General features: G+C 45.0%; 1 protein-coding gene across 4 annotated transcripts in view; it reads left to right on the plus strand.

The window, feature by feature from the left end:
* Nucleotides 1-15,094, plus strand: part of SMC4 (structural maintenance of chromosomes 4) — an 83,008-nt gene that overhangs the window by 44,153 nt on the left and 23,761 nt on the right. For all 4 annotated transcript variants that reach the window (XM_066620778.1, XM_066620781.1, XM_066620779.1 and 1 more), the window contains exon 17: nucleotides 8,134-8,260. In XM_066620778.1, coding sequence (XP_066476875.1) covers nucleotides 8,134-8,260 — 127 coding nt within the window. The remainder of the gene's footprint in view (nucleotides 1-8,133; nucleotides 8,261-15,094) is intronic.

A 15,094-nucleotide genomic window follows, 5' to 3' on the forward strand; every position in this document is an offset into this window, starting at 1 on the left:
TTCAAGGCTTCCTCTTGCCCTGCATGCTGTGGCTGCAACTTCTATCTTTGCTAGACTTACCTTTCTTTGGGTTGATGAGCAATCTAACTCCAGCCCTTCTCTCCCTAAGGCCATCGAGGTCCCCTCAAAAAGATCTCCCTGACAGTAGCGTTTGTGACCGATTCTTCCTTGGATGCACTCCTCATCCAGGGCCATGGCATCCAATGTAGTTGCTAGACGTAACCTGGGGCTTTGCCGTTGGGATGTTGATTCTTGTTCGCCAAGCAGACTGGTAGGCATCCTCTTCTAGGGGACAAACCTTTTGGACAGTTTCTTGAGCCTGTCCTGGTAGAAAACAAGGACAAGCGAAGGTTTTGCCTTCTGCACCCAAAATTCAGGTCAAGTTTAAACTAAACCTGCCTTTTCGCTCCTTTCATTTCTCCGGTATATCTAGAGAACAAACAGATTTAAGCCTAGGTGGAACATAGGCAGATTTCCCCAGAAATGGGGAAAACTCCACTCTCCTCAGTGGGCCAATTCAAACCCCAGATCTTCCAAGGATAAGTTGGCATGACGCCAAGTCTCTCCCCCTCCCTCAGTTCCAGTGGGAGCCAGGCTTCTTCAGTTTGCCCTCCTATTGCATCAAATCACCTCAGATGCCTGGGTCCTGGAAACTCAGCAGAGGTTACTTCCTGGAGTTCCTCAGGAAGCCTCAAGACAGGTTCTGGCAGTTTCTTTTCTCCAGGGTACCAGCAAAACTCTCTGCTACAGTGGTTCTCACACATTTAGCACCGGGACCCACCGGGACAGAATGAGAATCTGTCGGGACCCACCGGAAGTGATTTCATGACCAGAAGTGACATCATCAGGCAGGAAAATTTTTAACAATCCTAGGCTGCAATCCTACCCACACTAACCCAGGAGTAAGTTTCCTTTACTATCATTGTTAAAAGAATATACCTAGTAGTTTGTTAAAAGTACAGGTCTATAACTTTTCCCCAAATGCAGTCACATATCATGGTAGCATCAAGTCTAATATATTAAAAATAAAATATTGAAATGACTGGGGACCCACCTGAAATTGTCTCGTGACCCACCTAGTGGGTCTCGACCCACAGTTTGAGAAACACCGCTCTACTATGTTAGATGCCTTAAATCATCTTCTCTCAATAGGGGCGGTAGAAGAGGTTCCTCTGCAAGAAAGGAACTCTGCAGTCTACTTAATTTCTTTCTCCATTTCCAAAATGAAATGGAGAGATGCGGAGGATCCTAGTTTTAAAGTGGATAAGTTTGTTCCTGATCAAAGTGTCATCCAGGGATTTAGCTCAGATGCACACCACCCTTGGAGGCTGCTTAAAACAACAGTAATAGAGGCCCAGCAGAGGTGTATACCGCAAAGAAAGAAGGGTTCCACTAAATCCAGGAGGGTGCCCGCATGGCTAACCAGCCAAGTTAGAGAGGCTGTGAAGGGCAAGGAAGCTTCCTTCCGTAAATGGAAGTCTTGCCCTAATGAGGAGAATAAAAAGGAACATAAACTGTGGCAAAAGAAATGTAAGAAGGTGATACGGGAGGCCAAGCGAGACTATGAGGAACGCATGGCCAGCAACATTAAGGGGAATAATAAAAGCTTCTTCAAATACGTTAGAAGCAGGAAACCCGCCAGAGAAGCGGTTGGCCCTCTGGATGGTGAGGGAGGGAAAGGGGAGATAAAAGGAGACTTAGAGATGGCAGAGAAATTAAATGAGTTCTTTGCTTCTGTCTTCACGGCAGAAGACCTCGGGCAGATACCGCTGCCCGAACGGCCCCTCCTGACCGAGGAGTTAAGTCAGATAGAGGTTAAAAGAGAAGATGTTTCAGACCTCATTGATAAATTAAAGATCAATAAGTCACCGGGCCCTGATGGCATCCACCCAAGGGTTATTAAGGAATTGAAGAATGAAGTTGCAGATCTCTTGACTAAGGTATGCAACTTGTCCCTCAAAACGGCCGCGGTGCCAGAAGATTGGAGGATAGCAAATGTCACACCTATTTTTAAAAAGGGAAAGAGGGGGGACCTGGGAAACTATAGGCCGGTCAGCCTAACATCCATACCAGGTAAGATGGTGGAATGCCTCATCAAAGATAGGATCTCAAAACACATAGACGAACAGGCCTTGCTGAAGGAGAGTCAGCATGGCTTCTGTAAGGGTAAGTCTTGCCTCACGAACCTTATAGAATTCTTCGAAAAGGTCAACAGGCATGTGGATGTGGGAGAACCCGTGGACATTATATATCTGGACTTTCAGAAGGCGTTTGACACGGTCCCTCACCAAAGGCTACTGAAAAAACTCCACGGTCAGGGAATTAGAGAACAGGTCCTCTCGTGGATTGAGAACTGGTTGGAGGCCAGGAAGCAGAGAGTGGGTGTCAATGGGCAATTTTCACAATGGAGAGAGGTGAAAAGCGGTGTGCCCCAAGGATCTGTCCTGGGACCGGTGCTTTTCAACCTCTTCATAAATGAACTGGAGACAGGGTTGAGCAGTGAAGTGGCTAAGTTTGCAGACGGCACAAAACTTTTCGGAGTGGTGAAGACCAGAAGTGATTGTGAGGAGCTCCAGAAAGATCTCTCCAGACTGGCAGAATGGGCAGCAAAATGGCAGATGCGCTTCAGTGTCAGTAAGTGTAAAGTCATGCACATTGGGGCAAAAAATCAAAACTTTAGATATAGGCTGATGGGTTCTGAGCTGTCTGTGACAGATCAGGAGAGAGATCTTGGGGTGGTGGTGGACAGGTCGATGAAAGTGTCGACCCAATGTGCGGCGGCAGTGAAGAAGGCCAATTCTATGCTGGGGATCATTAGGAAGGGTATTGAGAACAAAACGGCTAGTATTATAATGCCGTTGTGCAAATCGATGGTAAGGCCACACCTGGAGTATTGTGTCCAGTTCTGGTCGCCGCATCTCAAAAAGGACATAGTGGAAATGGAAAAGGTGCAAAAGAGAGCGACTAAGATGATTACGGGGCTGGGGCACCTTCCTTATGAGGAAAGGCTACGGCGTTTGGGCCTCTTCAGCCTAGAAAAGAAACGACTGGGGGGGGGGGGACATGATTGAGACATACAAAATTATGCAGGGGATGGACAGAGTGGATAGGGAGATGCTCTTTACACTGTCAAATAATACCAGAACCAGGGGACATCCACTAAAGTTAAGTGTTGGGCGGGTTAGGACAGACAAAAGAAAATATTTCTTTACTCAGCTTGTGGTCGGTCTGTGGAACTCCTTGCCACAGGATGTGGTGCTGGCGTCTAGCCTAGATACCTTTAAAAGGGGATTGGACAAGTTTCTGGAGGAAAAATCCATTATGGGGTACAAGCCATGATGTGTATGCGCAACCTCCTGATTTTAGAAATGGGCTATGTCAGAATGCCAGATGCAAGGGAGGGCACCAGGATGAGGTCTCTTGTTATCTGGTGTGCTCCCTGGGGCATTTGGTGGGCCGCTGTGAGATACAGGAAGCTGGACTAGATGGGCCTATGGCCTGATCCAGTGGGGCTGTTCTTATGTTCTTACAGTACAGTGTCTCAAACAGTATAGGTTTGTCATCAACAAAAGCATGCTGACACCCTCACAAGTATTGAATCACCTGGGGGGTTTAGTTACCTAAAAGGGCTGTTTTGATTTAGGGGAATTAGTACAATACCCTTTGAACTTCAGGATCGCAGGCTAGATAACAAGATGGAGTAATGCAGAGAAATTCACTTTTAGCTTGAGAAGAGACTGAGAGAAAGATAACTTTCAGTAAAAGATTATATTTTTATTACAAAGCACACAGGTAAACATAATGCACATGAAAAAATAATGAGCCTTGGTCCTAATACATGCATCTAGTGTACCTAGCTTATGGTGGTTGCATGTAGAGTATATTTGGTACATCCGAGAAGATTAGAAAAAGGGAAGGATTTTAGGGGTCCCTGGTCTGCATAACCCAGTTGCTAACTAAAGATGGGGAGAGAAGGGAAGAAATAAAGGGGTGGAAAGGGAAAAGGTTCCAGGCACAGATATAGTTACCTGTCTTGAAAAGCAGTTGGATGGGTGGTGGAGAGTCCTATGGAGGAGGACCTCTGCCTTGGAGGGGCAGCCAGAGAGAGAGAACATGTGGCTGGGGTCCTCTCTTAAAAGGATTTTTTTTTTTAAGAGGGGCTGGGCGCTGAGCTGAGGGAGAACTGCCACCCACCACGGTGTTCAGGGTCAGGAAGTCCCTTATCAGCATATCAGCAAAATTCAATGGGTCTAATGGCTGGTTTCCCTGGCTGGGGAAACTTACAATACGCAGTGATTGATTTAAACAATACAACCATAGGAGACACTTAAGCAACAATTTACTCTTTAGACTTTGTTGATAAAGTCTTTGCTGCTAAAGTCTTTGTTGCTGTGTGCATGGAGAGCTGGAGGTTGTGTAAACTTGTGACTTTTACCAGGGTTTTTGAAATTGGGCCTGTGAGAAGTTTGGCCTATAACCAGATATAAAATCACAACTTAAAAGGAAAAAGGGGATTTTCACGTAACACATCCAGAGTTTTTTGAGGCTTCCTCTTCAGCGACAGACAACAGAAGATCACACAATTGTTACGCACACTTGCCAGGTTTCGGGGGATGATTTCGTGTCTTCAGCTAGTCAACTGAGCACGTCTTTTCAAACTCAGAAACTTCAGCAGTTTCTGTCCCCTTATACAAATCTAACAGAGAGGAAGTCTCAGCTCAGGATTCACGTTCCTCTGTCATTGAAGAAGGACCTGCGGTGGTGGCTGACTGAGAACTGGTTAGCTCTAGGGGTCAGTCCATGCTCATTCCAAAATAGTCCTAACCACAGATGCCAGCTTAATAGGATGGGGGGCTCACCTAACTGGAGATCAATTCAGGGACAATGGTCCTCCATGGAATCATCTCTCAGTATCAACTGCTGGAATTGAGAGCCTCTTCTGCGCCAGGGACACGTCCTAGACAGGACCGACAGTTAGTCGGCCAAAGCCTACCTGATCACCAAGGGGGGTCAAGGTCAAGGCAGCTGATGAGGGAGGCAAAGCTAATCCTTCAGTGGGCAGAAAGAGATCTAATGTCTCTAGGCACACAACATCTGGGGGCGAACCGAATGTAGAGTTGGATTGGCTAAGTCAGTGCAGGCTTGCGGAGGCAGAATGGCGTCTACATCCTCAGACCTTCTCAAAAATCACAGTCCACTTTGGTCTACCAGTACTGGATCCATTCGCTATAGGCGAAAACGCCCAAGTGGCGAGATTCTTTCCAGGTTGGAGGACCTGAAGGCAGAGGCAATTGACGCATTATCAAAACCTTGGCCCAAGGGTCTTCTTTATGCCTTCCCTCCTGTTCCCCTTCTGACGCAAATTCTCAGTCTAATAGGGGTATACAAGGCGCCAGTGGTCGTAGTCGTCCCAAGCTGGCCAAGAAGGCCCAGGTAGCCAGAGCTACTGCAGTTGTCAGTTCTTCCCCCTTGGGAAATGCCTCATCGAGCAGATCTTCTATCCCAGGGTCTGCTAAATCACCCACAGTCATACAAACTCCATCTGTCTGTGTGGAATGGTTAGAGCTTTAACACTTAGGTTTCTCTGAGAGGATAATCTCCACCAGGTTATCTTCTAGACATTTTTCCACAAGAAGGGTTTATAGAACCAGGTGGAAGAGTTTCTTTCATGGTGTAGAGAAAAGGACCTTGATCCCACCTCTCCATCAGTCTCTGTTGTTCTTTTTTTTCCTCGCAGGATGGGTTAGAGAAGGGCCTCAAGACCTTCAACCTGCGATGCCAGGTGGCAGCAATTCAAGGCACTTTGGGAGCAGGAGGTCATCTGTCACTGCTGATGAACCCTCATGTTAAATGGTTTTTAAAGGGGGTGGATCTGCTTAATCCTCCTCCCATTCACACAGTCCCTACTTGGGACCTTTTCAAGGCTCTTACAGCTTTGTTTAGTGCTCCCTTTGATCCTTTAACTACAATCCCTTAAAGCTACTCTCTATCAAGACTGCCTTCCTGGTGGCTATGTGCTCCACTCGTAGGGTTTTGCAGCTGGGAGAGCTGTCTATCCATCCCAAGCTCTGCATCTTCACAAAGATAGCCTGGTTCTTTGGACTGATCTGTTCTTCTTGTCCAAAATTAATTCAATTTTCCACCGTCAACAAGAATTAGTCTTGCCATCCTTTTGTCCTATTCCCAAACATTCTAAAGAAGGATCTTGCCATATGCTGGATGTACGTAGGGCTACTAGAATTTACACAAAGTGCACTAAACCCTTTTGAAAGACTGATGCCCTTATAGCCTATCAGGTTAGGACACTAGAAAGAAAAATATTGCCTGTTACCTTGGCTAGGTAATTGAGAACCTGCCTTTCCATGGCTTACAACACTTTGGGACTTCAGCCCCCCAAAGGGATCCTTGCTCACTCATTGAGAGGGGCAGCCATTTTGGCCGCATTTGATGACATCACCTTGTTGTCTGAGATTGTAGAGCGGCTACATGGTTGCCACCACATACTTTTCTGAAACGCTATAAAGTTAGTTCTCACACCTTTGCAGAGGCTGCCTTTGGACGTAGAGTCCTCCAGACGGTGCTTAGCGTTAGTACTGTGTTCTGTATCTGATCCCGCCCAACTCAGGGATTTCTGCTCAGGGAGATCCCATCTGTCAGGAATGCCCCCGTCTCCACCAGGGAAATCAGGAGTTTTGGCTTACCTTGGTAAGTCCTGTTCCTGGTGGAGACGGGGCATTCCGCCCTCCCTTCTTCTATTCTCGTTGGACTCTGCGTCCTTCTGGTCCAGTAAATTTTGTTACACGTGATGGGCTAATACTGGTGGTTGGGGTCTTGCTGACCTTTGTTCTATCCTGGATGTTGGTCTGTCTTTTTTCACTGAAGTTTAATCTTTTCCAGTTAATAAGTTTTGTCTCTGAGGACTGTGGCTCGGCTATTAGTCTGGGTCCTGGTCCCTGTGCACAGGGAGCTCCACCCTCCTTTGGGTTTGACCTATCTATATGAAGCAACGAGGGACATTCCCATCTGTCAGGAATGCCCTCTGTCTCCACCAGGAACAGGACTTACCAAGGTAAGCCAAAACTCCTGATTTCTCAACCGTAAAGGTATCACCAGTGGTACTGGAGGTGGTGTCTGGTGGTACTCGCAGGACCCCGGACACATGCCACCCTGAAACGAGACCAGGAACGCGATGCAACAAACAGTTGTAGGAGCCTCTGCGCAGTAGGCAGAGCTCCAAAGCATGCTTTTCTGCTTTCGAAAAAACCCTCCTGAGCCTCTTACTGGTGTTTGGCATGTCTCATCTGGCCTCCCACCCAGAAGTAACTGGCAATGATGTCATCACTAGTTACTTCTGGTGCTGCTTTGACTAGGTGGGCCATATGCAGTGGCACAGTGGAGCGCAAACATTGAGAACACTGGTTTAGAACACTTATGTAGTGCTTTTAAAAGAGTAACAATGCTCTCAAAGTATCACATAAGAAATGCATAAATTGTTTCCTCTCTCAGTCTAACAACAACAAAAGCTATAATGGAGATATTGGCAAATGGCAACTGGGGATATTGTGTTGCTGGGATGAATAGGGCCAGTTGATTTATCCTTGTTTTTAAACACATTTTTGCCCAGCTCAGAGGTGTCCACATTTGGTCCCTGTTGTGTATATGCAATGTTGGGCAGAAATAGCTTAATAGATTCACCAATTAAGGTGCTCCTATACTCACTAAGTAGGGGACCAAGAATGATCAGTATTCTTAAATCATGGGCCTCCAAAGTTCGGCTCACAATCCAGTTTCAGCACACCAGAATCATCAATCTGGGTGCTGTGGTGGCGAGGCCTTAGCATTCTGCCCCGCAGCCACTGTTCATTGTGCCAGATCGTTGCAGAAACTTGTGCCAGGAAGTCATCCCCGGAAATTGGGGTGAGTTTCTGCAATGATCCGACACAACAAACACTGACTGCAGGGTGGAATGGTAAGGCCTTGCCACAACTGCACCTGGATTGATAATCCCATGGGTCTGCAACTTGGAGATGCTGCTTTTAAAAATCCCATCCCAGTTTTTCTCTTGAGAGTGGTAGTTGAACCAAACAACTCTTAACATTCTAGACAATTGACAAACCTGTATGCATTCTTTAGAGTTTATCAGAGCAAGAAGTTCATTTAAAAGTCCAGATTAAAGAATTGGAAGAAAATGTAATTGCTGCCGCTCCAGATAAAATCAAGCAGAAGGAAATGGAGAGAAAATGTAACCGTTTTAAAGAAGGTAGGTCACAGTGTAATACAACTGATATGAATTTAAAATTAACATATGTATGGCAGTAATATTGGCTTACTGCCTTTATAACAGGGGTGACCAAACTTGCTTAATATAGGAGCTGCATATGATGAACTTCAGATATTTGCGAGCTGCAAGAGGGATGTTTGAAAGCTGCAATATTTAAGAAGTGTTTAAAGCCTTAAATATATTTACTCATCAAGAACATTAAACTTACATTTTAATCTAGTGGACTCTTAGTTTATACCCAGAAAATAATGATAAAACTTGAATTTTTTAATTTACCTTTTACATTAATTGTGATGCAAAATGGGGCTTGACCAACATATTTTTGTGAGCCTCACATTACATGTCAGAGAGCCACATGTGGCTTGTGAGCCATAGTTTGGCCACCTCTGCTTTATAATATGACAAAGCGGGCATAATTGTAACAAATAGTCATTGCAAGAAAATCTTAATCATATTGAACTTCATGTACCTTGAAGCTGGTTTGGTATAAAGCTTGCTATTTCAAGTGTAGAATTTAATGGAGAAGTACTTTGTTATTGGTGTTTGTGTTGTAGTCACTATGAAGAAATATATTGCTGAAGCAGAAATAGTTCTTGTTTTTAAGTACAGTAATTAAAGTAAGCCTTGTTGCCTTGAAACAGTGTTTTGAATCTTCTATTCTTTCCGTGTTTGAGCTTTAATTTTTACAAAAAGTTCTAGGATGCTTACCCCATCAGGCATATTCAGTTTGTGGTTTGTTTTGAACAACAAAGAGAGGGCAGTTGTATATCTTTTACAATAGTTCTTTGAGGTGTTGTCTGTGCAAACACATTTAGAGGAGCTCTGCACGTGTACAGAGTCAACCTCAGATGCTTCCAAAGCTTTGTCAAGTATTCTCCCCCTGCTTTGAAGTGGGAGAAACCCTATGCAAACCATGTGCCTCAGTGGCAGAAAGAACACCCAATCATTTGATTTCTTAGATTGCCCTTTAAATTCAATCTGTATCATTTGAACAGAGATCCAGCAGTTGGAACCAGATCTGCAGAGGGAATTGTTGGGTGTTTACACAGATAATTATTCAAAGAACTATAAATATAGGCAAGCAACCTGTCTTCCTTTGCGGTCTATATGTAGTCACACGTAATAGAGGCTAACTAGCTTTCCCCTGGAACCGCTGCAGATCATTCAGGAGAACATCTTCAGAATAGCACTCCTAAATGAGGTATCATCTCTGAATCTCCAGACCATAACACATGCTTGATAAAGGTTTTGGGGGTAGACCATATTGCTGTGTTGTAGAATTCCAGGAGCAGGGCACCTCTCAGGCTTCCAGTGGAGGAGGGAGCTGCTCTAATGGAGAGTGCTGATGAGCAAGCTGGTTGCACTTTCTTAACCAATGGGCAGGCCAGGGACATCTTACTGCACAATCCTATGCATGCCTGCTCATAAGTAAGCACCATTAAATTAAATGGGACTTACTCCCAGGTAAGTGTATAGTGGTGTAACCTTAGTTGACCAATTCAGACAGAGGCTAGATAGAATCATTCCCCCCCCCTTTAGTCTCTGGTAGTATATAACCAGCCCTGTCTCATTTCTGTTTCATTGTTTCATTGTCTGCCTGAAATGATGCAGATCTATGAACAGAGAAGGAAAGGGCTTGTTTATTTCCAGATGTGCAGAGCTTTCTCCTTCTAAAGTCTTTAAGAAATACAGTCAGTATCAAGTGATTAAACCATTTCTGCCCAACGTTGCAAATATACACACAGGAATCAAATGTGTATTCCTGTGGGCTGGGCAGAAATTTAATGTAGAATATTGAGAACACCTTAGGCATGAAGGTAAGTCTGGTCTCCGTACCACTCTGCTTGGATGGAATTTTATAAAGGAGGGTCAGAACATGCAGTTCAGTTCACTGACCCTCCATGCCAAAGTAATGGTGGTTAAATCTGCTCACCTTTAAGGTGAAGTGTGTTGTCTATTACAAAGCTTGCCCGTAAGCTGGAATAAGACCCGGGACAAAGTTTTTAAGGAGGGTATGTGGGGGGAAATAAATGTATTGTCTATTACTGAATGGAAGGAAAGATGGCAGCAAAGTTCCCTCTCAGAGAGGAGTCAGACAAACCTGTAGACTTAATGTGGCTACTGTACTATATGATCTCATGGAAAGAGGCATCCCTTGGTTGAAAGTTGTTGCATAATCATCGAAGAGTTTTTGTTTACCAAAAAGTCTTGCACATTTGTAAAAGTGGATTGATGTCCTTTGCTCACACTCAATACTAAGGTTGGATCCTCAGTTCTGTCCAGTATTTTGAGGGTATAGTATTCAGCCTTGATTATGAGAGAGGATTCTTGGGTGGCAGGGAGGTGAAGGCACTCTTCCTTTGCCATGCTGAGCAGAGGTGCACACCGGATTTGCATCTGTCACGATGGCGTTATCAATATGCAATTTCTGTTGAATGTTCTGTTGATTATCTTGGCAATTAATGGGAGGGGAAGAAATATATAAAATAGGACTCTTTCTCCTAGGGTTAGAAACTCATCCCCAGTGGATTAGGGTTGTTTGCCATGACTACAGAATTTCTGGCAATTGGTGTTGTGATTTTTTGCAAAGTCACAGCTATCAAACACCTTCTTGAGATTGAAAACAGGTTGACTGTAGCTGTAGGTTCAATGAATTGCCCATAAATTAGGACAGATCCTATGTTGGAACTGGTGGATTGTTTTGTTAGATTTTTTGAAAACCTTCTGACTTAAAGGTGTAAAACAGATGTGTTCTCTACTGCTGGGTGTAGACACAGGTTTCTTGAAACACAGGCCAATACACATTTTGCTTCCTTAAACATTACACCAATTCCTGGGTATATTTGGGGTGCCTATCCCAAAAATGGCATCCGTTTTGCCCTATCACGTCTAGTTTTGGAGACACGGCATAGCCTCTTTAGTGAATGATTTAAGCAGCTTCCTCATGAGGAAGCCTACACCATGGCTTCCTCATGAGGAAGCTTCTTGAACCATTCACTAATGAGGCTATACTATATCTTCAAAACTAGGCATGATAGGGCAAAACGGATGCCATTTTTGGAATTGGCACCCCAAATTCATATCAAACCACCATAAAGTTTGGGAAAAAATTTTCTGACCCACAATTTTGTAGGCCTGTGAAATCAAGTCACAGGCTTTCTTGAAGTTAACATGTTCTTTTGCTCATCTGGCACTAGATCATCCATGCTGCGGTTTTGGTATCTCAAAGTTGTAGAATCAGCTGTAGAATCAACCTCAATTCTAGAGACAATGGGTTCAGCTGTTGTGGAAGGTGAAAGTATTTGCCCTTCAGTGTCTTGAGCAAGGTTGTGAATTAGTCCCAGTCACCATGGCATTACCCATATGAACAGTCTGTGCTGAACTCCTTTATCCCATTGATGACCTTGGTAATTGGTTTGGAAAGGAAGAAATGTGTAGAACAATGTCCCTCCGCAAGGCAGAAAAATGGTCTGGGGATTGGGGCTCTGAGCAGTGTGGGAATTGCCAGCTCTATGGCAACATATCTAACATACGATGTTGATAGCAAACAGACATATGGAAGGGTGACCCCAGTAATGACTTGCGAACTGGAAAACCTCAATGTTGAAGCTCATTTGTGGACAACCACTTTATCTTCTGCTCTACTAAGGTCGTCTGACAAGTTGTTGGTACAGCTTGTCTTGTTGAATAGACAAGTTGAATAGCAGAACTGGTGATGTAGTATTGACCTCATCAGTCCCAAATAATGAATGCCAAGTAGCAGTGAGGTTTTTCTTGCCATGCCATCTTGTTTATGTAGTAAATAGCTTTCTGTTGTTCACTAAAATTTGTACTGTGTGACTGCTTAAAATTCTTCTGACTAGTGCTTTGAAGATGACCAATACCTGATGCAAGTTTTCCTCTGTTTTAATAACCAAGTCCCATTGATTGTGAGGAAGCCAGAGTGAGCTTCTGGTCTGCTCACTGACCACATTGATACATCAGTGGTCATTGTTCTATACAGGGCTGGCTTTAAGTCAGTTGGACAAATTGGGCCCCATTCCTAAAGGTTCCCCACACTAGGGTAATATACACTTAAATTTTAATTTTTTTTCTAAACATAAAAATTGATATTACTAAATCATTTCAGTCACTCAAACATGCTTTGTATATTTACTTTTGTGTATTTACTTTTCAAAGGTAATCTATATATTTTGTTTGTTTACTTGTAGGCTTACATGTAAGCAATTTTATATTAAAACATGCTTTGATGCATTTGGTTCATTAATTCACATGCACATTCTAAGCACACATTTTTATTGCTTTCCACTCTACTGTAAAGATTTTAGTGTAGATTTTAGTTGGCAACCTTCAGTCTCAAAAGACTATGGTATCGCGCTCTGAATGGTGGTTCTGGAACAGCATCTAGTGTCGCTGGCCGATTTGGGAGTGACAATCCCTTCCACACTGGGAGCAAGTGCAGTCTGTCCCTGGTCTGTCTCCCTGGCTATGGGCCTTCCTTCTTTGCCTCAGTCTGTTGGCCAAGTGTCTCTTCAAACTGGGAGAGGCTATGCTGCACAGCCCGTCTCCAAGCGGGCCACTCAGAGGCCAGGGTTTCCCACCTGTTGAGGTCCATTCCTAAGGCCTTCAGATCCCTCTTGCAGATGTCCTTGTATCGCAGCTGTGGTCTGCCTATAGAGCGCTTTCCCTGTACAAGTTCTCCATAGAGGAGATCCTTTGGGATCCGGCCATCATCCATTCTCACGACATGACCGAGTCAACGCAGGTGTCTCTGTTTCAGTAGTGCATACTTGCTAGGGATGCCAGCTCGTTCCAGGACTGTGTTGTTTGGAACTTTGCCCTGCCAGGTGATGCCAAGGATGCGTCGGAGGCAGCGCATGTGGAAAGCATTCAGTTTCCTCTCCTGTTGTGAGCGAAGAGTCCATGACTTGCTGCTTTACAGAAGTGTACTCAGGACGCAAGCTCTGTAGACCTGGATCTTGGTATGTTCCGTCAGCTTCTTGTTGGACCAGACTCTCTTTGAGTCTGGAAAATATGATAGCTGCTTTACCGATGCGCTTGTTTAGCTCGGTATTGAGAGAAAGAGATCGTTGAGCCAAGGTACACAAAGTTATGGACAACCTCCAGTTCATGCGCAGAGATTGTAATGCAGGGAGGTGAGTCTACATCCTGAACCATGACCTGTGTTTTCTTCAGGCTGATTGTCAGTCCAAAGTCTTGGCAGGCCTTGTTAAAACAGTTCATGAGCTGCTGGAGATCTTTGGCAGAGTAGGTGGTGACAGCTGCATCGTCGGCAAAGAGGAAGTCACGCAGACATTTCAGCTGGACTTTGGACTTTGCTCTCAGTCTGGAGAGGTTGAAGAGCTTTCCGTCTGATCTGGTCCGGAGATAGATGCCTTCTGTTGCAGTTCCAAAGGCCTGCTTCAGCAGGACAGCGAAGAAAATCCCAAACCAGGTCGGAGCGAGAACACAGCCTTGCTTCGCTCTGCTTCGGATGTCAAAGGGGTCTGATGTGGAGCCATCAAAGGCTACAGTGCCCTTCATGTCCTCGTGGAAAGACCTGATGATGCTGAGGAGCCTGGGTGGGCATCCAATCTTGGGGAGAATCTTGAAGAGGTTCTTGTACAGCGTGATGATGTTTGCATCCCTCATGTCTTGAAGTACTCCACCTTCTCTCTAGCAGAGACAGAGGATTTCATGCAGCTCAATGACGATGATCTCATTGCAGCACTTTAGGACTTCAGCAGGGATGCTGTCTTTTCCAGGTGCCTTGCCAAAGGCAAGAGAGTCCAGGGCAACATGAAGTTCTTCTAGGGTTGGTTCACTGTCAAGCTCCTCCAACACAGGCAGGCACAATGTTGTTCAGTGCTTCTTCAGTGACTACATTTTCTCTGGAATATAGCTCAGGATAGTGCTGCACCCAGCCTTCCATCTGCTGTGCCTGATCCTAGATGACCTCACCTGCAGCAGACTTCAGAGGGGCAATTCTCTTCTGTGTTGGACCTAGGACCTGCTTGATACCATCATACATCCCATTGATGTTGCCCTTGTCAGCTGCTAGCTGTATCTGGGAACAGAGCTGGAGCCAGTAGTCGTTAGCACATCTCCTGGCAGTCTGCTGGACTTTGATTCGAGCAGCTTGGAGGACCTGTAAGTTGCGCTCACTGGGACAGGCCTTGTATGCTGCTTGAGCTCTCCTCTTTTCCTCAATGACTGGTTGCAACTCCTCAGAGTGGGCTTCAAACCAGTCTGCCTTCTTGTTGGTCTTCTTGCCAAATATGGACAAAGCAGTGTTGTAAACAGCATTCTTGAAATGTTCCCATCTGTTGGATGCGTTTGTGTCGGCCGGGCCTGGAAGAGTTTCCTCAAGTGCTCGTGCAAATTCCTCCACTTTTCTCTGATCCCGGGTCTTGCTGGTATCAATGTGAGGTCTTCCTTCCTTTTTTGTATGATACAGTCGCTTTGTTTGCAGTTTCACTCTGCTGCACACCAGGGAGTGGTCTGTGTCGCAGGCAGCACCCTGATAACTGCGTGTGATCTTGATGCTGGGAAGGCTGGAGCATCTGGTGAGAATCTGGTCAAGCGGGTGCCAGTGCTTTGATCTTGAGTGTCTCCAAGAGACTCTATGTTGGGGCTTCTTGTTGAAGAACGTGTTGCTGACACAGAGACTGTGATGACAGCAAAACTCTAGCAGGCATTGGCCGTTTTTGTTCATCTTCCCAGTGCCAAACTGACCTAAGCAAGTGGGCCACAAACTGTGATCAGCACCAACTCTAGCATAGTGTAGTGTAAAATCTAGTGCAGATTTTATAT

The sequence above is a fragment of the Tiliqua scincoides genome, chromosome 3 (assembly GCF_035046505.1).
Source record: "Tiliqua scincoides isolate rTilSci1 chromosome 3, rTilSci1.hap2, whole genome shotgun sequence".
Taxonomy (NCBI): Eukaryota; Metazoa; Chordata; class Lepidosauria; order Squamata; family Scincidae; genus Tiliqua; species Tiliqua scincoides.